Genomic DNA, 23,726 nt, shown 5'->3' with positions numbered 1-23,726 from the left:
TTTTTTCAAAAAAGAAAAAGAGGAACTTTTCCCACAACCAAACAATCCAGACTTTCTTCTTTCTTGATGAATCGATGATGATTGAGTTTCCCTCTCCCTGTCTTGTTATATTTTCTTTTTATTTCCTTGGAAGGAGCAGACGAAGAAGCAAAACCCTCGTTCTTTGTGGTTTTTGCTTCCTCTCCGACCTTTCGTTGATCAAAGCGTTGTGCATCAAAGTGATAAAACTTTCACATCAATGGATGCGAAGAATCATATGAGCAGTGATGATAAATACTATCATAATGACAAAATTCGACGAAATCTGATCATTTTCTAATATGGAATCCTATGTCGGAGAATCAAGATATTATAAGGGTCAAGTGGTGTCCTATATTCCTAGGGTTTCACAAATGTGAAAATTCAATTCGTGTTTGGGACAATGGAAATAGTTAAGATACGTTTTGGATGTTAAAAAGAATTAATTGATTGATATAACGTAAAGAAATCTAAAACAGTTCTGGTCCGTGTCTTGTGCGCCCAAGATGTAAGTTGGGAGTGCAACGCGTTCCCAATTACTGATGTGACAATCCCAGCTTACATCCTATGCGCACGGAATTCAAGCCTTATTCATCTAAAACTATAAACTTAGACTTTTGAGATACGATAGTAACTTGATATGTTACATCAAAACCTCGCTCCAGGATTCACTACCTAATTATCCCCCTAACAAATAATATCAGGGCAGATGTTGATGTGCAACAAGCTGTTTATCATTACCAACATTATCACTTTTTCTTTTCTTTTCAACCAGACAATATTTTAACAATTCTGATGTGCTTTATTCATGATCACAGCCTACTTCACTCACCGAATCTTTGATGAAGTTCTCTAAAACAAACAAAAAACAAAATGCACGAGAAAAGAAATTATAATGATTGCTACTGTTCCTCAATGAAATGACTGATTTCATTTCCAAGCATTGCGAAAAAACAGCTGAAAGAAAAGCAACTTTATTCAAAAAAGAAAAGAAAGAAAAGCAACTCGTCCTAGCTCAGTTTGATCCAACTATATTCCTGTTTTGAACAAAAACATGGACAACTATACTCCTGACGAATATATAAGTTGTACCTTTTTTTCTTTCTTTTGTTTCCCTGTAATTGTAATTTGTGATTGGGTTTCTGGTACTTGTCTTCTACTTCAGGTATTCCAACACGCTTTGTGTAATATCTTCTAGGAAGGAAATGAAACCCATGACGCTTGTGAGGCCGCTTCCATCGACGTCTTGTTCCTCAATAAGATAGTTCTCAAAAACTGTGGCATCATCCTGCCCTCCCCTGATAAATATGAGTTTGGGAGTGATGCATCTTTCTTGCTTTAATTTGTTAATACTATTCCGCAACAGACCTGAGATGCCATTTGTATTCAAAAGTTAAGCACAACTGCAATCATTGAACCCAGAGCAGCTCTTACAAGTAAAATAAACTTACAGTCATGAGGAGGAGGAAAAGGAATTGCAGGGTCTGCTGTTGAAGAATAAAACACAATGAGTGTTGTAAATGCGTCAAGGAAAAATATTGGACTACCGCTGGTAAACAGTGCAGCACGATTCAATGAGTGGCGTGGATATGCTTGTTTATCTGGAGTAGAATATGACACCAGCACCGGATACACAGCACGGTGAAGGGAACTTGGTTCCAATGCGCTGCAACACAAATTTTAGAAAAATGAATTTGCACAATTAATTTCTGAACAAAGAAAATTACATGAGTGATTCTTCAAAGTAGTTATTGCAACACCCATCAGAAGTATAAATTGTGCGGCATAAATATAAAGTTTAGCATATATATTACTTAATGTAGAACTCAGGTCACAGTAAGTAGAAATACAATAATGATGCCCAAGTGGACACCAAGGTCAGGCAAAGTGAGACCAAATATTTGATCTTCCCCAACATAAATACTAAACTAAGAATTCCTCCCATTTTCCATTTTTGGTATGACATATAGGATACTAAATAGTTGTTCAATTACCCGAAGTTAGAAAAGTTGGAAAAATATGGATATCATATGAGCACCAATTACCTGAAAAGGCATTGCAAGTAGATCCGGTAGTCTGGGTGAACACCTTCTTCATGGAAACGGAGAAGAGGATTTCGAAGCAAAGCAAAAACCAAGCGGGGTAAGGGCTGCAGTTGTGGGCATTGTGAGAATGCAACATCAATCTGTGTAGTTATTGAACTTCCATTCTTGTACTGAACAAGTTTATAAGCATCATTATACTGAGCTGTGAGGATCACTAGCCAATCGTGTAGCAACATCCTGCCCTCCCTAACCCCTTGCTCTAAAGAGGCCAATATAACCTACAACACAAATAATATTTATTAGTATTATTTGTTAGTCAACAAGTGCTGAGAATGTTGAGTAGAAGGAGAGTGCGGGGGAATAAAAAGAGGGCAAAAAAAAAAAAAAAAGAATCTTAGGCAATCTTAGTAATTCTCTAAATATTGATAACGCTGCCGTTGAAGGAAAATTTACATACCAAAAGAAAAAAATGGTTCAAGGAAAGAAAGCCACGCGTACCCAGTAACCATACTACAACAAAACCTTGGGGATGATGAGTCTTATTTTCCTGTTAAGAATTTTAAATTTCTTTCCTCTTGTTTCATAATTTAACTTGGCACAATGGACTTAAATTTATTATTTATAGTTCTATCACAGCAAGAGAAATGACATTTGAGCCAATTACTGGAAATTCATCCAAAAGGCTCATTCACTCGGATAGGCTATGCATCAATTAACTCCAATCAGACAATGATTTTCCTGGAAAAGTTAAAAGATATCCTAGTTCTGGTAGAGGAGAAAGGTGTTCTCTTTCATCAGCAGTATGTCACAATTTCGTAAGGCAATAGTCGGGACAAGGAGAATGCTAGTAATGCCTTCCACAAAAATATGTCAGGTCCTCTATAGATATATTGTTAGGTACTAAATAAGGCAAGTAGCGTATTAGGGAAGGCAAATATCAATTAGGGTTTTATCTATCAATTAGGGTTTATCACCTAAGGCAAGCGGCTATCACCCAAGGCAAGCAACAGCAGGTGCCAAATCTGCATAGCCTCTAACAGCTACTTTCCCTCTCAACCCAATCCTAATATAGCAAGACAATAAGCCATGTTTCTTTTCCTTGTTTACTCATTAATCTATCCTATAAATGTAACCCTAGCCTATGAGTTAAATCATCTATGAATTATCAATAAAAGTTCTCTCTTTTAGTCTCAATATTTCGGGTTCCTATCATATATACAGAGGCATTTCTCTTTGGCATTTGAGCGTTCCCCTCAGATACATCATTTTATTTCTCTATCCTAAATAGAGATGATGGCTGTTATTGCACCCTTAGATCAGATGCTATATAACACTAGAGGCTAACCGCACCACAGGGAGTAATCTGAAACGCATCCACTTAGGAGCAGTGTCTACTGATCAAGCTACAGTTAGAATTTCAACCTTCCCTTGACTGGCCCTGATTGCAATAAAAGCAACAAAACGGATCAATATCTTAGCTGTTGCAAACCATCTAGCTCAATTAGTAAGTAAATAAATTTCTTACACCACTAAAGTCTTGGAGTCCACTTAATTACTTTACTTGAAAAGAAACAACCCAAGTGCTAGGACAATCTTCCTTGAAATTTTCCGCGGTGCAATGTGCCAATGAAGCAGAAAATCAAGAAGAATGGAAAAAAAAAATCGAAATAACATTTTAACGGGGCGGTTAAGAAAATTACCTTGTGAACAAGTAATGATAGAACTACTTCGGGGTCAACAGTGTCATAAAGCTCATTAATATTCTGAGCTGTTCCATATTGCAAAGTTCGAATCCTTAGTCGTCGTTTGAGGGAATGCTTCGGTCTGCGTTAACATTCACTGCGTCAAGCTAAGCCCAGAATGTCTCAAAGAGCTATCTTAATAAGCAAGCTTTTGGAGAAAAAGAAAATTTTACAGCAAAAATTTGAGAAACAAGAAAAAACTAGGATAAAAAGAGGAAGAAATGATGTGGTGACTACTAAGGCACAAATACATAGACCAATAGACATGACTTAACAACCTAAAGAGCAAAACCATAACAAACTGGAGAGAATGCCATTAAGAATTGCAGTCTTCCCTCAAATCCAATCACAAATCTCCTCATGCCTCAAAAGTAATTTATTCAGCTCAATGCAATCATTAATATTGAAAATATTAAGGGAAGCAATGAAAAATGAGAGGATATTCTGAAGGTACTCAGCAAATTTCAACTTTTAGTCCCAATATGGTAGTGTGCCGACAAGGTAGATGAAAACAAAGAAGGATAAGAGTGCCTTAAGAAGAATAATTATATGTGACAACAATCTTTGCCTTGGCATCTTGCTTCCTCTATCGGTCAAAATAGTCTGGTACACAATCAAAAGCTTAACTTGTGACCTTAGGGTTCTGGAATTTGGTGTTCAAGAGTGGTTTGAATGAGTAGTGATCACAAAAGAAGCCAACTAAAAGGCATATTCTACAAGGTCTGAAAGAAACATCATTGAGGTTCAGCTAATGGCAAAAACATGGATCACAGTCAAATACAGTGCTCACAGGTAGTAACTCCCACCTAAGAAATTAAGTAATTTATCTAATTAGCACTGCAAATTCATAGTTGATGTCCAATAGTAAATAATTTAGATGTTTGGTCCATTCATCTGAAACAAGAAAATACGAATGTAAGTTTATCAACAGCTGTTCTGTGGGATCAATCATACCTAGTTTCAGAATCCAATCCCGAATGTGAAAGTTCCTCAGGGGGCACAACAACTGTGTATTGAAATGCAATCTGTAGTGTAGGAACTTCTGAGGCATGTCTGCAAAAGAATAAAAGTATGGCTATGATTAGAACTGTGTCATGAGTCAAGCAAGAATTTCATCTACACTTGTCCCATGCATTAAGCAAGCGGATCATGATATATGTCTTTGGGCATCTATTGAATTGAGAAATGGATCGGATCTCATATCCAAAATCATGATATATGTTTTTTTTTATAAGTAAAATCAATCATGATATCCGTTTACAGCATAAAAGAAGACAGATTCACAGAATGGTAAAACTGCCAGTGAACCCAGACAACAAAACCATAAGAATGAAAAGTAAGGGGGGGGGAGAGAGAGAGAGAGAGAGAGAGAGAAAAGACATGATTGGCATAAAATTTATTATCTTTTTTTTTTTTTGACAACATACTAGCCCCTTATAGATAACATAGCCCCTTATAGATAACATAGCCCCTTATAGATATATTATCTATAAGGGGCTAGTATGTTGTATTTGTAGATTCTGATGTTTGGTTAGTAGTAGTTCGACCTGAGCATTTGGAGACCAGATGCCCCTGAGATCATGCAGTGTCCATACAATCGTGAGGGGGTATTATTGGTACTCTTGATTATTTTAACCCTAATTGTGTGGAACTATAAATACTGTCAGCCATCAGAACAGTTGCTTTTGTACTCTCTTTTCTTCCTCATAGTAGAACTTGCGTGCAAACCGTGGATGTACCTCACGTTGAGGGAATCATATAAATCTTTGTATTTCATTTCATACTTTCTTTACTGTTTTCTTTCATGTTCATCATTGTGTGTGTTGTTGAGAATGGACTTTCTCCCAACATAATACTCCATAACTTTTAATGTATACTTTGTCCAAGCTTTACACAAATTCTGAGTCCCAACCAAGTGGCACTTATGTTCTCATATTATTTTTTTATATATATAGGTAAGTAGAGAAATTTATAAAAAGCGTAAAGGCGCCCCTAAGCATACAGGAAGTAAAAAAAAAAAAAAAAAACCCCACAAAACCCAAAAATATAAGGAAACCCAAACACCCCAACATGAACCAGCCCACAAAACCCAAAGACCATTACATCACAGCAAGGGCACTCTTGCCTTTGCCCTGGCTTGAACCAAAACTCCTAACATCATAATTAATCGAGCACTCTAAGTTTTTCACTTCTCTACTCCCTTTAAACTTAGGAGTGGAGACTGAAATCTCTTGACGTTGCGCCTCATCAACTTGAGCCTATAAATCCAAAAAGCCCTTCACATTCCCCTCACGGGAGACCCTCAAAGAATGGAAACAGAAATTAACATCTATCGCGGCCCCGGGAGAACCATCAACCTCTTCAAAAATATCTCCTCTCGAAGATTTACTCACCTCTAAGGAAGATGACAATAGAGGAGGACACCCAACCACTGGAGAGACCACAAGCCTTGGCGGGGCACCAACACCCAACATCTTCACACCCACAAACTGGGCCGAGGAGAGAGGAGACCCACCCACTCCAATCGAAGGAAGGGCCACAACGCTCAGGACAAGGAAGCCACGCCAAAGAAGTCTAGCCAAAGAAGACTTACAGGCTGTTCCCCCACCACGCTCTGACGAGGGCCGGGCCGCACCAAAAGGCAGTGCCATTGGAGCACTGATTGCCGTCAAAGCCTCGTCAATCAGAGAAGCGTCCAACTGAGCTCCTCTGCCTGCCTTCAATCTTCGGTAGTATCTCAGCACCGACTTGGACTTCGATGGGTAGATAGGAGCACCACACTGCGACATCACCGGAAGAGAAAAGCGGAGCCTTTCACCCAAAGCGGCCGCCCCCAAAGAAGTAGCGCTGAAGGAGACCCCTACCGAAGAAGACCTCTCAGTAGTCGAGTCTACCTTATCAACCGAGTCTACCCCCAAAAAGAAGGCTTGCGCATAGGGTTGCCTAGAGGAAGCTTGATCAAAAGGGGGAGAGGCCTGCACAAAAGATTTCAGCCCAGAAGACTCCAGAACAGGACCAGAGGAAGTCGGATCAGGACCAAGCACAGCCACCGACGACGTTGAACCTGAAGCCGCAGAACCCCAAACCACAGAAGCATCTGATCTGAAGGCTTGCACAGAAGATTCAGGCCCAAAAGACATCAGAACAGGACCAAGGGAACTCGAAACAGGACCATCGGCAGCCGCCGGAAACGATAGACCTGGAATCGCACGAGTAACCAAGACCCGCCCATTAGCCGCTCCAGAACCCACCAAAACAACCTTTTTGGTATTGGTCTTGGAACCCAAGCTACTGGACCCAACTCGAAACCGGGCCCTACTTAAAACCGCCTTAGCCCTCTTGAGCATCCGACCCGCCTTGCACTTAAGCCCAAACACTTAAGGTCCAATCTCGGCGCAAGCCTGCAGGCCCAATCAATCCACTTCCCAAAGAGATCGAGAACCTTCCTGATAACTCCATCCTTTTCCTGCGCCGAAGGGTCAACATCACCCTCTGTAACCCTGCAACTCATCAAACTGCACCTGGAGCCATCAGAAACACGGAGGGTATTACCTAGGGGACAAAACGATTGCTTCTCCAAAGCAAAACAATCCACCGACTACCAAACCCTTGTGGAGCAATCCAGACCCATCGGAAAATTCTCCTCCAAAATGCCCCAAGCCACTGCCTGCCGCGTTCCCAGCTCAGACACACCGTATGCCCCACCGCGCTTCTTCCCGCAGCCCTTCATAGAGATGGGAGCCGCCGTACGCACCACCTCCACGAACAACATTGACCCAACTACCTTACCCAACTTCCCATTCGTCTTTAAGAAAGCCAACACTTTAGATAGCTCACCTGAAACACAGCTCCAGCCCCGCCCATCAAGTCCTTCAAGAAACAGAACTACACCTTTCCGGCCACCCACGGCGTAGACCGCCACCTCCAAAAAGCAGCCAAACTTATTCCCACCTCTCCGCACGATGGTCACCTTAGACCCCTCTCTATAAGACTTGACGAAATCTCCAACCCGAGGATTTCGCAAAACCTCTTCCACCATCGATAGCAGCCACGCAGTACAAAGTGAGCCCAAAAGGACTACCCCTGCGAAAGCTTTCCGCTTCTCCACTACCATGAGCTCTGCAGACCCTTGCCCCATTGAGAACAAAAAAGATTTAGCCTCCACCTAGCACCGGCTCTCCATAGCCAACCACAGGTGTCAACCCTTGAAGGGGATCGAAACAAACGCGCCACCACACACCACTCACATGACCACTGTCCAAGGTGTCGCCAACAAATTACCGGCTGAGAACCACCTTAACAACGAATGAAAGAGAGGGGATGGGGGCCGCGGGGGGAGAGAGAGCGAGAACTTTTCTAGAATATTTTAATACTGCACTTAATTATAATATGTTCATATTTACAGCGCAAAAAGAACATTTTCAAGACTAACCCCCTGCCCTTTCTCTTTTTGATGTCCAAATCAGAAAATAAATCACAATTCCAATGTATTATCTTCATAGTCACATGTCTGGCAATTTTTCGCTCTTCTTCTAAATAATCTAGATGCATGCATTTGGTAGAGCATTCTTTCACCATCCATAAACTTCTTCTTTAACCATCAAGGGGTAGTTTCAAAATCAAAACAGTTAAACTTCTTCACAATGTGTAATATGTCAGGGACTGGGGAACTTAAGAATCAGATTTTGTACACAGGGCTATGTGATTTATGAATTAGATTTTATCAGAGATCAATAAATTAAAAATTCCAAAATATTGAATCATGAGTTTATTTCTCCTTGATGGAAATTTAAGGAACTAGAAATCTTGGATTACATTCAATTATGGCATTTTGAGATTAAAACAGGAAAGTCGAAGTTAGAAAGCACTTAGTAGTTAGATATTGCTGTCCACAACTCATTTAAGTGGTGGGCTACGGTTTACGAAATTTTGGGATTTAAGAGTTCTTGTTGGAGGAAGACTGGATTTAGGGTAATCTCAGTGTGTGCACACACGTCTCAGCGTGTGCCTGTGCGTGCGACAGTGTGAGTGCAACATGTTACACTAAAAAAGAATTGAAAAACTATAAGATTTAATGGAACTGACAGGCTTTAACTGGATTGGGACCATCAAACCTGCTTGATGAGAAAATTTTTAATTGATCAATAGGACTTCCCACCCCTTTCTTTTTCTAGGCTATGCATACTGATTATACTATAATCATCAAAATATCAGTTATGTTTTCAGTAGAACTATAATAGCATGATGGATATCAAAAATATATTTAAGTACCTTGAAAATCCAACATTATTGGCAAACTCAAAGTCATAAGCATATGTGGCATAAGAATCACAACAAATAATGTGCTGAACATTTTCATACTGTGGATCTGGGAAGAAATGGCCATACTGCAAAAAAGATGAAGAGAATACTCTAAGCAAATTGTTACAGTGTCATTGTAATTTCAAAAACATCACACACTCACAGAGTTTCCAGGTTTGAATTCAGTAGATGTCCTCAATCGCAGTATACAACCAAATGCATATGGTCGACTTAGCATTCGGTACCTGCACAATGAACATGTCACGATATTAGCATAACATTAGAATACTAAAACATGGACCATTAGCATCATGTTGCTCTCTTAATTTAAATTTGAATTACAGAGAGAAACATCCTATCATTTGTTTTATTGAAGGATAAAAACAAATTTAGTTCATTAATTTTCCCAACAAAACATGTGTCATAATATGTACAATTGACAATGTAATCCATTCATTGCATTGTTCCAGCAATTTAGAATTATCAAACCATCCTTTTCTAATGAGGTTGGCAAATGATGCCCTTTTTTTTTTAAAAAAAAAAAAAAAAAAAAAAAACACTGATAAGAGCCTCAACATTAATTCTACAGCATTCTATACTCACATGTCTTGAGGAAGAGTGGAATCATCAGCATTTGAATACAAAAGTAATGAGCCACCACTTTCAATACTAAGAAACTTCAGGGATGCCAAATCTGTATACTCGTTTGTGACAGCAAATATGTCCACACAAACACCTGCTTGAACAGCGACAGCAGCCTGTAACATATGTCAATGCTTACATTTCCCAAAAATATACGGTAAAGATAATAACCAAAAGTTAAACCATATTACCAGATCTTTGTAGAAAGGTGTCTGCTCAGGAAGTAGAGCACGGTCTGCATCCTCTCCTTTACTAGCATATTGCTCGCCATACCGCCTCGTATCCAGCTGCCCAGCTCCATAATCCGGAGGCCCAGACAGAAAGGCAAAGATTCTAGCTGCAATTATGTTCAATGGAGACAACAACATATGTAATGACCTTTGAAAGTACATGATATGCAAAGCAAGACGGTTACATAAAATCTGAGCAAAAGTAGAGTTAGACGAGCTTTGAATATCATCACACACACCTAATGCAAATGTGCTTCCATATTCTGATCCAAGGTAATTGAAAAGGGCTTCCATTGCCACCCCAAAACCTCGCCCACCCATCAGAACACCATCCATCCCTTGACCTGCTGCTGTGGTTCTCTCCCATGAAGTTGTAGGTCTAAGCGTTTCAAGTGCAGACGCAATACGGTCTTTACAAGTTTCAACCTGTTCCAAAGTTGCCGATCTTAGAGCATAACCAAACTTAATTACTACCGTAGACATGCTTTTGGGTACCCAATAGTGTACCTAAGAACCCATTCACTTGATTTAAGAAAAACAAACATGCACGCAGATCAAGGAACAAATGAGAGAAAAAACCCCAAGGGCAAAAGAAATCAAGACGAAACCCCATAACAGACATACCGGAGCCAAGAATTGTAGCAAAGGCATGACATCCTCGAGCTCGATTGGCAGGGTTCCCTCCGTATCAGGTGGAATTATAACATTCTTTACCACAGGTATAGGCCCTTGAACATCATACAACCCTAGTTTGTGGCTGAAGGTAGCAAGTCCAAACAATGAACCAGGTCCAAGAGCTGCAATACAAAATAAAGAGAAAATTGAACCTTCCAAGAATAAATCTCAAGCAGGAAATAAATCAAATAATTATTTTCATTCAGCAATTATCAACCTTCTAAAGCGGCCAGCAGCGCACTTTTAGTAAGTTCCAAAAATTCTTCCGAGGCTGCAGTTAAAGTTCAAGAGAATTAAATGATAAGTCATCTTTCAGAAGAGCCATAGAAGCATTTACAACTAAAAAAGCCTCAAAATATGTGCCAAAAAAGGAATTAGAGCTTTGTTTTATTATCGAAAAGCATTGTTTAGTCATATCTAGTAATGCAGTCACTCTATACATGCTTAAAATTTGACTGGGAACATATGTAGAGAGAGGAAAACGAAAATTAGAAAGAAAAATCTTTATACACATTGAAGTTTACAGTAAAATCATTAAAAGTAAAAAGCGCAACCCAGGTACACAGGAAATATACAAGAGAAACACCTAACTAAAAGAAGAAAAAAGAACAAATCATGAAAACTAAGCACCGAAGTAGCTACAAACACCGCAGTCCAAATATATATAGTATTAAAGAAAAAGGACTTAAGCTCCACCGACGTCCTCTTGCGGTCCTCGAAACTTCTATCATTTCTTTCCCTCCAAAGACACTACAAAAGGCAAAAAGGCGTCATCTTCCACAAAGCAACACGCTAACAACGAACAACACTTTTTTGAAAGGGACCCATCAAAGCTTGTCTTCATCTTCTCGTCTCACTCTATAGAGATACAACAAATTGAAGAACAAAGCAAAGACATCCATCTCCCAATCGTGAGCCGCTCTAATAAAGCTTACATTCCACTTAAGAGAACCACTAGAAAGCTCCAAATAAACTGTTCCAGAAGCATCCTTCACATAAGCAATATTATATATATCCGAAAAAGCTTCCTTAAGGGCCTTCTCCCCATACCACACATCATGCCATAATCTAATCTTGGAGCCATCTCCCATCTCAAATTTGGTATGGCGGGAGTGGAATGCACGCAGTTTTGACAATTGTAAAAATGGTTTGCTCAATTTAAAGAAGTTGGTGCTACAAACCCTGTATACATGGAGAGGGACTTGGAATACTGTGTATGTTTCTACTTTTTCTAAATTTTTAGCTTATGTTCCCCTTTCTCTATGGATTAGGGGTTATTTTGTATACGTCATGTGTACCTAAGTTGTGCCCCTCTACACTTTAAATGAATATTCATTATTCATCAAAAAAATATATTCTTTCATAACCTCACCCCATATGGCCTAGGAGGCTTATTAGAACACCACCCACCCCACCAACTGCCAAATTTAGAATCCAACACAACTCTTCACCGAGCCTCTCGCTCATGCACATAGCGCCACAATTTCCTTTAAAGAACACGATTGAACATTCGCAAGTTTCAAACCCTCAACCCTCCCTGAGAGATCGGAGAGCAAACCTTAGAGCAGCTAACTAAGTGAAATTTGAACTCTTCACCTAACCTATTCCATAAGAAATTTCAATGAAGCTTCTCTATGTGGTTTGCAACACCAACGGGAAGGGGAAAAGAGACATGAAGTAGATAAATTGGAAAGGGTGCTCTTGATAAAGGTAACCCCGCCACTCTTAGACAAATACATCATTTTCCAACTAGCCAACCAACGCTTTATCTTTTCAACAACACTGTCCCAAATAGACTTGGCCTTATAAGAGAACCCCAACGGAAGACCAAGATACTTCAAAGGCAAAGAATAAACCCCGCAACCCAAAATGCATGCTAACCTATCCACATTATCAACATTACCACAGGAATCAATTCCGACTTAGCCAAATTAATCTTCAAATCGGAGATAACTTTAAAACATAAAAATAAAGCACGCAAGTGGCGAAGGTGATCAGGATTGGCCCACAAAAAATCAAAGTGTCATTTGCAAACAACATGTGTGATAGATATGTTAACCACACCAGAGTGCCTAGATCCCACAGAAAAGTCTGAGAGAAAACCTCATCAACAGTTGCAGAAAGTATTTTACTTAAGGCCTCAATGACAATAACAAACAAAAAAGGAGACAAGTGATTTCTCTGTCTCAAACCATAGGAGCTACTAACGAAACTGGACGGATTGCCACTCACCAAAATGGAAAAGCGCACCGAAGAGATACAATGAGCTATCCAAGAGCACAATTTCTCCTCGAAGCCACACATCCTCAACAAATAAAGTAAGAACTCCCAATTGACATGATCATAAACCTTCTTAATATCCAATTTGCAAAGCACCCCTGGTTCGCCATATTTGATCATACTATCCAGACATTCATTTGCTATGAGCACAGAATCAAAGGATTTGACCACCTTTAACAAAGGCATTCTAGGGCTTTGAAATAATCTTCTCCACGACCCTTCTTTACCTATTGGCAATGACTTTAGCAATAATCTTATAAACTCCAAATAAATACATCTCTTTCTCAATCATAAACCCTACCCAGACCCACCCTAGCCTCCTTTGGCGCCCGAAAGTCAAACCTCCCTAGAAGCTTCGTCTTCGCCTCTCAAGTCTCAATCTTTTGTAACCATTGTTTCAACCTTGAATCTTCTAATATTGATTCAAAACTAGGCATTAGGCAAAGTCTTTCTTCACTCGTCTTCATCCTTGGTTCTTGTGTTTGCATTTCACTCTTTATTTATTTTTTCTTTGAACTTGTTTGCGTTTCACTCTCTGTATTTTTGGTCAAGGTGGTTTGCTCTCTAGGACAAAGATGACTTTTTGGTCAAGCTGGTTCGCTCTCTAGTTTCACTCTCTAGTTTGGTTCGCTCCTTGTTTTTGGTCACTGTCTTTTTGGTCAAGTTCGTCTTCATCCCAGATCTGGATCTGGGGGAAATATCTGACGAAGAAGATCTCTGACGCTTCCACCTGATTCTGCCTCCAATTTCAAAGCCATAGGCAAGCAAAAATCACCTTTGTCAAAAAAGATGAGGTGATTCTGACTTTCCGACATATGCAGAGGCAAAAAGTGGAAAGCCCATTTCCGCCTCAGCCACCTCCGATGTCCACTCCTACAAACATGATACTTCAAGATAACCAATCACATGTGAGGCTCCTTATAAACACTTATATAGCCAGATGAACCTAATATACACCTATTTTTGTTTTCAACACACACCCACACAATGCCCCTCATAATTCAACTCCACAATAATATTGGTAACTGAACTTTCAACTTCCTTTGCTCCAATAGCATTTTTACCTCTATTTCTTTCTTCTCATGTTCAATCTCCCCTTAAGACTTAGGAGCTTGCTTTTCATCGAAAGCTTCTGATTTAACTCTTCAACAAGCAATATTGAATCTTCGCGTGTTTTAGGCAATTTAGCTTCCATTTAAGCTTTACATTGGCACTTCTCACTCTTCGGGCTTTCCTGCACGCTGCTCTGACTCATTAACTTGTTTTACTGGGTTTTCAGTTTCTTGTTAAGGCAGTTTAGTGCATTGCTTAAATTTTGTGCTCTCTACTCTTACTGTCAGGCCTTTAGGTTTTTTCAATGTTGTCTTCTATGGGGTTTTTTTATTATTTTTATTTTTTATATATTTTTATTTTTTTATATATAAGTTATAATCATTCTTATTAAAAGCGTAAGGCGCCCGTAATAAGTATACCAAAAATATACAAAATGAAACACCTGACTAGAAAGAGAAAAACGAACAAGAAAATTGACAAAACTAAGCGACAATGAGGACACAAAAGCCACTATCCAAAGATACAAAATAAGAAAAACGAAGTTAAAATATCCTGCAAGGACCTCTCCAAATCCTCGAAACACCTATTATTTATTTCCTTTCATAAACACCAAAAAAGGCAAATCGGCACTATCTTCCAGATCATAGCACTCTTCGGCCTTCCAAACGTCCACCAACAAGCAAACAGTTCGATAACACTTCTACACATAACCCAAGACAAACCAAAGCGAGTATAGAGAGCACTCCATAAAGCTAAAGCCACATCGCAATGAAGAAGAAGGCGATCAACTGACTCCCCACTTCTTTTGCACATGCAGCACCTATCCATCATAATAACTTGCATCTTCCTGAGATTATCCAAAGTAAGGGTCTTTCCTATGGTCGCCGACTATGCAAAAAAAAAAAAAAAAAAAACCACTCTCGAAGGAGTCTGAATCCATTACACACTCTTCCAAGGGAAACAACTATCTTCAGAACCAGCCAAGGAGCTAAAGAATGACTTCACCTTGAACAAACCTCTTTTGTAAGAGACCCACCAAAGCCTATCTTCACTACCTCTTTTGGGCGGTACCAATCAGTGGAAAGTGAGCTAATAGAAAATGATGATCCTTTAATTAATATTTCTAACACTCCTCAACAAGTGAGGCTCAGCACATGGAATATTTAACTGAAATTTGGGCTGAAATACAGAGTTAAGGTTCAAACTTAGGACCTCTCATCTGATATCATGATAATGAAAAAAGAATATAGTAATTTAGAAAAAAATCTTAACTCATTCATTCATACACTAGCATTTATAAGGAAGAATACAAGCTTCTAAATTTAGAACACCTCATAGGAACACCTTTTACTAGGACACCTCATAGGGTCACCTAACCATGTTCTAGAAGAGGGGGCATCTCATCACTGCAACAATACAAAATAGAGAAGAATGTAGAGGCCCAATCTGGAAGCCTTCAGTATGAATCGGGCCTTAAAAATGCATGTATTCGGTTTCCCCCCTTCTCCGGCACCGGATCTGGGTTTTCCGGCGGATTCTGCTTCTGTCTCTTTTAAGTTCACTCCTTTGGGGAAGCTTCTGATTCCTAAACCCCTTGTTGCCCCTCCGTCTCTCGCCGAAGCAGCTAATTTAGGAGAGAAGCTGCGTTCTCCCCTCCTTGTGGTGGTTTCTAAGCTTTTTCAGTGTTACTACAGGAGGGCGAAAAAATTGAGGGAAGGGCATTCTGTGAAGTGGAATGATGGGCTACTTTCTGATTCTTTGGAAGCCGTGAATATGTCAATTGGCTACGTTGATAAGAGGGTTACAGGTGCAGAGCAGCCAACTGAGAAGGCGGCAAAGCCTCCTGCAATGAAGAAGTCAATGACGCCAGTGCATCAGGGCCTTTTTAGGAAGGGGTTTCTCAACCTTCCCCCGATTTCAGTCCTTCCTGTGGCGCTTCAGGAGGTCAACAATGGCGGGGTGGTAGGTCCTTCGTCCCCTTCGAGTGGTTGCTTTAATGGTGTCTCCCAATCTCGGAATTGGCCAGTTGGTTTTGATCATAATTGGGAGATTGTGGTGTGGGAGGAGGATGAAGATGATTATTGGGATGGTTTGCCCTTAGATTGGGCGATGGATGGGGATTTTGGGGAGGAGGCTTTGGCTATTCAGGATGCCATGGAAGAGGAGTTCCAATTTTTTGCGCGCCAAAAGTTTAAAGGGAAAAGGGAGCTTCTAAATTTGCATAGTTCCATCAACTATGGTGACGCGAACTACCCCTCTAGGCGTAGGAAAGACAAGGCACACATGTTGTAGGTTTGTTGTGCCTTGACGGGTAGTGGGTAGTATTGTTCTTAGTTGGGTTCTTTTGTAGCTTGTTTTGGTTCTTTTGGTTCTTTCGTGTTCTGGGGCCTTGGTGTTGTGGGTTTTTTTGGGTTAGCTTTGGTTTTTCCTGTGTATACTTCCTGTGTACTTAGGGTCGCCTTACGCTTTCTTTAATAAAGTTCTTCTTACTTATAAAAAAAAATGGTGGTTATCTAAACAGGCTAGTATCAATCATCCCATAATTATCTACTAAAACAGAACATCAATTATCAGTTTCGGCAAGAATGATATGGTTGAGTGAACATAACAATATGAATAGCAAAAAGAGAGGAAGAAAAAACTCCAATTCCAGTTCTAATCAAATCATAATAAACATTCAGATAAAAAATAATAATAAAATAAATATTCTCCTTTGGAAGTTTTAACAAGTGACAAATAATATATTATCACATGGTTTTATTTTTCTTTTAGTAAGTGTACAGCTATATTATATTTACTTGCGCATAAAATGGCCTACCATTAGCAATTGGCAACAAATGCTTCTTTCTTAGACCCTTAAACTCATTTTCAAACTTATAATTCAGAGTCACTGGAATCCCACGCTTATAACAGCAACTCAAGTAACCTTGATTCACAAAATACGGCAATAGTACTAGAACATGATGAGAACATCTAAGACTCGTTCGACTAACCAACAACTTCAATCAAGCAAAACCAGTATTTTTTTTTTTTTTTGCACAAAAAGTACGCTAGATTTCTACCTTGAGAAAACATACCATTACCTCATTCCAAAATAAACCAAAGCCGTAAGATACAGTCAACAAACCCCACTTACAAACAGTTCAACCATCCCAACTAGCTATAGAAAATGCAGTGTCCACATTCAACATTAAAACAAGAGTATCCCCATCCCAGGATGCAAATGTGCATTGCAATTCAATTATTTACCAATGTAACGGAGAATCATTCTGTTTAACTCAAGTACTTATATCAATAACATGAAAACATTAAGTAGTACTCTTACATGACAAATCTACAGCTGCAACATACACGGGATGTGCTTGCATCGCTTCTTCCTCCGGTCCTTCCGCTGCAAAAACAGAAACAATAACCAGTATTAATCAAATGGAAGCCGAACTAATTAACATCTCAGAATTTATATTAAGCCAAAGAGCTCAAGTAACTTGCCAATTAAAAAAAAAAAATAGAAAGCAAAGGAGCAAAGAAATCTAAATTCTGGATCTCAAGCTCTAGTAAATGCTCCACTAGGATTCTAAGATGTTAAATAAAAGAACAAATGACAAGAATATCAAATTTTCTTTCATTTTTCCGAGATTTTCTGAGAAGGCAAACAGAGACAATGACTGACCGGGCAGCTCGAGATCTATAAATGAGGATATCATCTCGGGGCAAGACTGGGGGCGAGAGTAGCGAGCGATGGCCTTGGAGGAGAGGCCATTGAGGGTTCCACAAAGCGAGCAACTCCAGGACCACTGCTCCAGCTCGCAGTAGGTGTTGAAGTAGGCCCAGCAATTCTCGCACCTCGGCAATAGATGCCCGTCCGATCCATACTCCGGAGACTGACCGTTCTCGTCCTTAGCCGCGAAGGGCGTCACCGTCAAGCCCCATGGCAGCCCCGACCCCTCCTGCGCGCCCGGGTCAATCGGAAACCGAGAGACCGTGGCTCTGATCGCCATAGCTGAGAAGCACAGAGGTCTTTCTCACGGTCTGTCTTTTCCTTTCCTTTTGTTTTGTTTTCTTTTGGTTTCTCGGGAAACAAACGGCGAGGGACTAGAGAGGAACATGGGGACGGAGGGTGTAGGTTAGATGGAGCGCGCAGTGCAGCGTACGTTAGCAGTGGCTGTCCGTAGAGCGCCACATAGGGAGGACCAGTGCGGTGTTGCCACGTCAGAAGGCAGCAGCTGTTATGACTACATTTGAAAGTCGGGACAATTTTCATTCTATTTTGTGTATATATATATAAAATATAATATTATTTAAAAATTTAAATAATGTGACAAAATAATCATTACGCGGCCACATTGAAATTGAGAAAATGCTATTTCAATTTATTTGGACTAGAGTGATTTTCATAAATAAGGTATAAACTTTTTGAAGTTAATTGTCATTCTTTTTGAGAAAATACTTTAGAATCTTCCTATATTTTTTTCATTTTATCTTTAGATCCCAATTTTTAATTGTTCAATTCAACACCCAATTTCAATATATTTGTTTCAAATAAATAATAAAAATCATGTAAAACATATTATTATGTTCTTTTATTTTATTTTATTTTTTAAAAAAAAATAGTTATAACATAATTGTTTATGTTTTAAAAATAAAAAAGAGAAGTTCTTGAAAATGTAAATAAAATATGCATTGTAACTTATAAGGGTGTTTTAAAAAATTTGGCCCAAATGTACTCTTAAACCTGATGAGTCCACAAAATTTTACTTTTAGAACGTGGCCATTGTTTGGTAGATCTGGTAAATGTCAATCGCAACTTATTTAATTGGCATGATTTCAACTAAATCGGAATTGAGGTAACTTGTGTCCCATGACTCCGATTTGTTTACCAACAGGATATAAGTTGTCTGTTTGATTTTGTGATTTCAAAACGTGAGATTTAAAAATGTGATTTTTGAAAACGCAGTTAAGCATTTGACAAAATTGCAATTTGACCTTAAAATCGTAGGTTGACCTCTAAAATTCTGCGTTTTTAAAAAAATATTTTATTGTCTTCAATTTGAAAATGCATATTTATGCGTTTTCAAATTGTAATTTTTAAAAAATATAATTTCCAAACGATTTATTTTATGCAATTTAGTTTAAAAATCGCTTATTTTGTTTACGAAATCGCAATTCCAAACGCACCCATAAAGTTGAGTTTACTTATTAAGAGAGAGAGAGAGATAAAGTTGAGTTAAATTTTCTCATCTAACAGCTTGTTTATGATTACGGTGAGAAATAAAATTTTTGTGTATAGGACTTCTGTCTATAAGTCGGGATTACTCTGTACTAGCAACGAAAGGGTTACGGTAATGACAAGTAGCAGCCCAAACTCGATCAATATTCCTTAAGAAGAGGGGAGGAGAGGAGTTTCAGAACATCCCGATGGCTTAACATATTTTTTTTAAAAAAAAAAATGTAAAATGGCTGATCAAAACCTATTTTTGATAATTTAATTAACAATTTTTCAAAACATGCATCTAACCGTTTATCTACCTTCCTTCTCTATTTTATTAAATAATAATTCTATTTTTTTTTTTCAAACAAAAATCAGCTGCATGAACCCATTTCGTAAATAAGACGAAATCAAACAAATTGCAAATTGCATAGAAGATAAATCAAACAAATCACAAATCAAATGAGGATCATATCATCAAATAAATCGGACGAATAATCACAAATAAAAAATTAGACAAATCAAATGAAAATTATCTACAAAGACAAAAATAAGTCACTAGGTTGTGCAAGGCCAAGCGTGTGCCTTGGACCCTTGGTTGGCAATGACTTTGTGGGTCTTGGGTGAATGAGGCTCCGTGTAGGATTGGAGCTGGAGCGTGTGGCAGTTCTATGGTGGTGCCGTGGGTCTTGGGCGACGGTGGCTCTATGCAAGAAAGAAAGAAATAGGAAGGGCGGTAGTTTGAGAGAGACAAAATGAAGGTGATGAAAGAAAGAGAGAGCGAAAGAAACGTCAAATGTTGAAGCTTCGTTTGAGAGAGACAAAAATGAACAAAAGAAGAAATGAGAAGCGTTGAAGAAATAGAGAGGTAAAGGTCAATGAATAAACAAAAAATGGGTCCATTGTTCACAAATGGATAAAAAATGCATTTTGCATTTTGTTTATATAACCGAATGTATAGGGATTTTAAATTTAGTTAGCCGTTTTAGCTCAAAGGAGAAAATGGCTAAGCCATTGCAAGAGCTCCCAACAACTTTCCTAAACACTCTTTGCTTCCCTAATTTTAGGAAAAATCCCCAGAACTTCATCCGACAACTTTCCAATACATTTCTTAAATTAACATCAAGCTACAAAGTTTCCCTAAATTTTGTGAATAAAGAAAGGATGTGGTGTCTCCAATGTTTTTCCCTAAATTCAGCCTTTTCTCTCTCCCTATTCCTTTCTCTTTCACTCCAAAGTCTACAACGGAGCCCCACAAAATCTCTCTTCCCACGGCTAAGTGGCAAGTTCAATGCTCCAACAAGCCAGCTTTTGTCTTTGTGGGGGTGCAATACAAAAGGCAAGCGCTGTGGAGGATACAGAATCGGATTTATCATCTTTCAGCAAACACAAACAAAACGATAATGAAGGTGAATATTAATACGTGTATTGAAAACAAAACATAAACCTAAATAACGGTGCACTAATAATTTTAACCATAAAGAAAACCATAGGGGCACAAAAGGAGCAAATGTAGCTACCACAATATAATAAAGGACCTAGTTCCTTTATCATGGAAAAATAGTTATTAGCTCTCCCTGCATTAAAAGAAACAAAAACTCTTAACGTTCAAGTATTGGTGGCTCTGGTGTAGATCTGCTGGCTTGCATGGGCAGATACCAGCCTAATGGAACCTTTTGACATCAGATCCTTTATTGCGCGGCGGGCCAATGACCCACTAACCTGATAACGGTCAAGAAAAGGAAATCAGCTTAAAAGGCGTGCTAAAAGAACAATGACTAGTGTAAAAAGCCGTGGAGGGACATGCTATGCAAGTATAAAACAAAAAAGAATAAACTCTACTTTGATTTAAATTGTATCAAGAGTAATTTGCTCAAGAAATAACATTAGGCCAAACAACAATTTTGGTCCTTGAACTATGTGTCTGATTTCAATTTCGTCTATAAAAGATCAATTGAGTCAATTCAATAACTGAAGATTTGAAGAAGTTTCAATGCTACCCTTGATTTGTTTGACCACCAAAGGCCTAGGGGAAATAATTCAATAACTGAAGATCAATTGAGTCAATTGAGTCAATTCAATAACTGAAGATCAATTGAGTCAATTCAATAACTGAAGATTTGAAGAAGTTTCAATGCTACCCTTGATTTGTTTGACCACCAAAGGCCTAGGGGAAATAATTGACATGGCAATTATCGTATTCCAAGTAACTTTTCTTTTGAAAGCAACTACATAATACTAAAAAAGTAACGCTAAAAACCATATTTTTATTCCATAATTATCTCATAATGCTGATGTGGCAATCCTAACCAACTCCTGGATTAATCATTGTTAAGAAAAAGAAAAATCCAAAGGTTTCTTAAAACTACCACGTTAGCATTGTTGCATAGTTATGGGATAAAATATAGTATATAGCACTTCTCATACTAAAATCATGGTCATGGTAATCAAACTCAAAGATGTCTTCGCTACCACATAATTCAAGCCATACACCGTCAATGGCATAAACCCCTACTCAAATAGGGCTTATCTAAACATAATTCAAATACAAAAAGTGATTATAAGAGATCAGCCGAATCATGTAAGTTTTGCTAAAGATGCTGGAACTCTAAACCATGTTTCCAGCATCAACAGCCTAACCCAACATTAACTGCACTACAGCATGTCACACATACTTCAAGTACAAAAAAAAATGACTGCAAGAGATCTACCAACTCATGTAAGTTAGCACATGCCTGAACCGTGTTTTCAAGTATCAAATCAAGCCGTGGTTTCAAAATACCTAACTACATTTTGTATGCATTATACACCTTATATTTGTCCTATGCAAATAATAACATACATTTATTAAAAAGAAAAAAAAAATGTGAAACAAGAAAATATTAACCTTTGAATACCAAAACTTAAATAAGAACAACTTATAGAAATGGTGCCCATCAGAATACCATTTAATAGTTTTTAATGCCCATAACATAGATGGTGACCACATATAACATGAAGAAATAGAAAGAAAAGCCAAGTTCAGACTGTACCCTCAATCTGTCAGACAGGATGGAAGGGGTGATAAGCTTGAACTTTGGAACTTCTGTAAGAAGTCTGTCATAGGTCACCTTGTCAAACAAAACCATGTTGTTCACCTTCTCCTTTTGTTTTCCCTTGCTCCATTTCTGTATATTACACAAATAGTATTCATAGTGTCGAACCCATATTTTATATTAAAATTGAGTTCAATAAATTCCTAAGAAGCCAAGAACCCACATGACCTATTTCCACAATCTATCATCTGAAAACTACACCAAATCAATGGCTACATTTGTTAAAATTTTGGTTGTCTTTTGTTTTCACCTTTGTGTAACTTCAAAACACTTTTTCAAACAAAAAACACACCCAAACCACCTTAACAAACAGAGCCAAAATCTTTTTTTTGATAAGTAAAACAGAGCCAAAATCTTCAAAGCCAATTCTGGATCCAAAAACCTTATCTTACCTTCTTCTTCTGCTTCCCTCCGCCGGATTTGGCTGGCTTCGAGGACGGAGGAGGAGCCTTCTCCTTCTTAGGTGCCTATCAGAAGAGCAAGAAAAAACGATATAAAATCACGAAACCAAATTCCTAGCATTAATGTTAAATCAATTGTCCCCCAAATATTTTATGGATTTACCTCCCGTTTGGAATCTGAACCAAAAATTAGTGAGGACAAAAAATTAAAACAACACTTTATAAGTATTTTTTGTTCTTTTATAACATAAGAATCTTGAATATTAATTTGCCATCCTTGTAGTTTGGGGCCTGAAATATCACATTGATTTAGAGAGAGATAGCCTGATAAGACTATTTTGCTTCATTGAAGTATTAAAAAATCGATTTTTTTTAACATGCGACTATCACGTAGACAATTCTCTGTTTGGCTGCTAAGAAAACGTCCAAAAAGAAAACTACACTACACCGGATCTAGAAGAAAGAAAACCGCCAAACCAGTATGCCTTATGGAACCATCTCCAGATATCGACATTTTAGAGAATCTAAAATCTTCTCTCGTTTTTCCTCAATTTCTTTCCAAACAGCGAGAAAATAAGGAAACGAAAGGATTTGAGGAAGCGTGGGCTTACCATTTTGCTGGAGAGAATCGCAGAAGGGTCAGAGCGGAGCTGAGGCAGCCGTTTGGAGAAGAAGGTGTGCTTAGGGTTTTGAGAAAGGGAAAAGAAGTAGAAGAAATAGGGGGGTTCTAATTCTTTCGATTTCCGAGTGTTTGGACAAGGGGGTGTACTGAAACTCTATCCGGGTTGGGTGCATGTTCTTGTTACAGAAAGACTGATGGCTCACAAGTTGGAATTCTCACATTTGAAGTTTTGGACACTACTTATAAAACAAAATAAAATAAAATAAAAATTGAACACTTGTTATAAAGAGGTTTTTAATCAAGACAATTTTCATAAGTTAATAATCAAGGAGTTTAACGGAACTTAGCATAGTTTTAAAATAAGTTAGAAATGCTTCATGAGAACTTTTTATTATTATTATTAAGTAAATCAAGTC

General features: G+C 38.4%; 2 protein-coding genes across 2 annotated transcripts; both read right to left on the bottom strand.

Moving 5' to 3' along the window:
* Positions 1–930: 930 nt before the first annotated feature.
* Positions 931–18,147, bottom strand: LOC133877896 (protein transport protein SEC23 D). Its single transcript, XM_062316346.1, has 14 exons — positions 17,657–18,147; positions 17,312–17,377; positions 10,871–10,924; positions 10,603–10,775; positions 10,218–10,404; positions 9,940–10,085; positions 9,710–9,864; positions 9,270–9,351; positions 9,077–9,192; positions 4,760–4,858; positions 3,764–3,887; positions 2,064–2,341; positions 1,470–1,684; positions 931–1,386 (listed from the first exon to the last, which is right to left on the bottom strand). The coding sequence occupies exons 1-14, from the start codon at positions 17,982–17,984 to the stop codon at positions 1,175–1,177; spliced, it is 2,235 nt and encodes a 744-aa protein (XP_062172330.1). The 5' UTR covers positions 17,985–18,147; the 3' UTR covers positions 931–1,174.
* Positions 18,148–20,587: 2,440 nt separating this feature from the next.
* On the bottom strand, positions 20,588–23,456 carry LOC133877005 (small ribosomal subunit protein eS25-like). Its single transcript, XM_062315237.1, has 4 exons — positions 23,300–23,456; positions 22,680–22,754; positions 22,225–22,359; positions 20,588–20,914 (listed from the first exon to the last, which is right to left on the bottom strand). Exons 1-4 carry the CDS (start codon positions 23,300–23,302, stop codon positions 20,801–20,803), a joined length of 327 nt encoding a protein of 108 aa, XP_062171221.1. The 5' UTR covers positions 23,303–23,456; the 3' UTR covers positions 20,588–20,800.
* Between the last annotated feature and the right edge of the window lie 270 nt (positions 23,457–23,726).

This window comes from Alnus glutinosa, chromosome 9, assembly GCF_958979055.1.
Source record: "Alnus glutinosa chromosome 9, dhAlnGlut1.1, whole genome shotgun sequence".
Classification (NCBI taxonomy): Eukaryota; Viridiplantae; Streptophyta; class Magnoliopsida; order Fagales; family Betulaceae; genus Alnus; species Alnus glutinosa.
This window is presented reverse-complemented; position numbering and strand designations above follow the sequence as displayed.

What these genes read in the sequence shown, in the direction of transcription:
- LOC133877896 (XM_062316346.1), bottom strand. Translation starts at nt 17,984, where the DNA reads ATGGCGATCAGAGCCACGGTCTCTCGGTTTCCGATTGACCCGGGCGCG. An exon ending in TCCACTCTTCCTCAAGACAT is followed by an intron (nt 9,352 to 9,709) that starts GTGAGTATAGAA and finishes TTCATTGTGCAG; the next exon opens with GTACCGAATGCTAAGTCGAC. An exon ending in TACTTGCAATGCCTTTTCAG is followed by an intron (nt 1,685 to 2,063) that starts GTAATTGGTGCT and finishes TTTGTGTTGCAG; the next exon opens with CGCATTGGAACCAAGTTCCC.
- LOC133877005 (XM_062315237.1), bottom strand. An exon ending in GAGGGAAGCAGAAGAAGAAG is followed by an intron (nt 22,360 to 22,679) that starts GTAAGATAAGGT and finishes TGTAATATACAG; the next exon opens with AAATGGAGCAAGGGAAAACA. An exon ending in TCCTGTCTGACAGATTGAGG is followed by an intron (nt 20,915 to 22,224) that starts GTACAGTCTGAA and finishes GACCGTTATCAG; the next exon opens with GTTAGTGGGTCATTGGCCCG.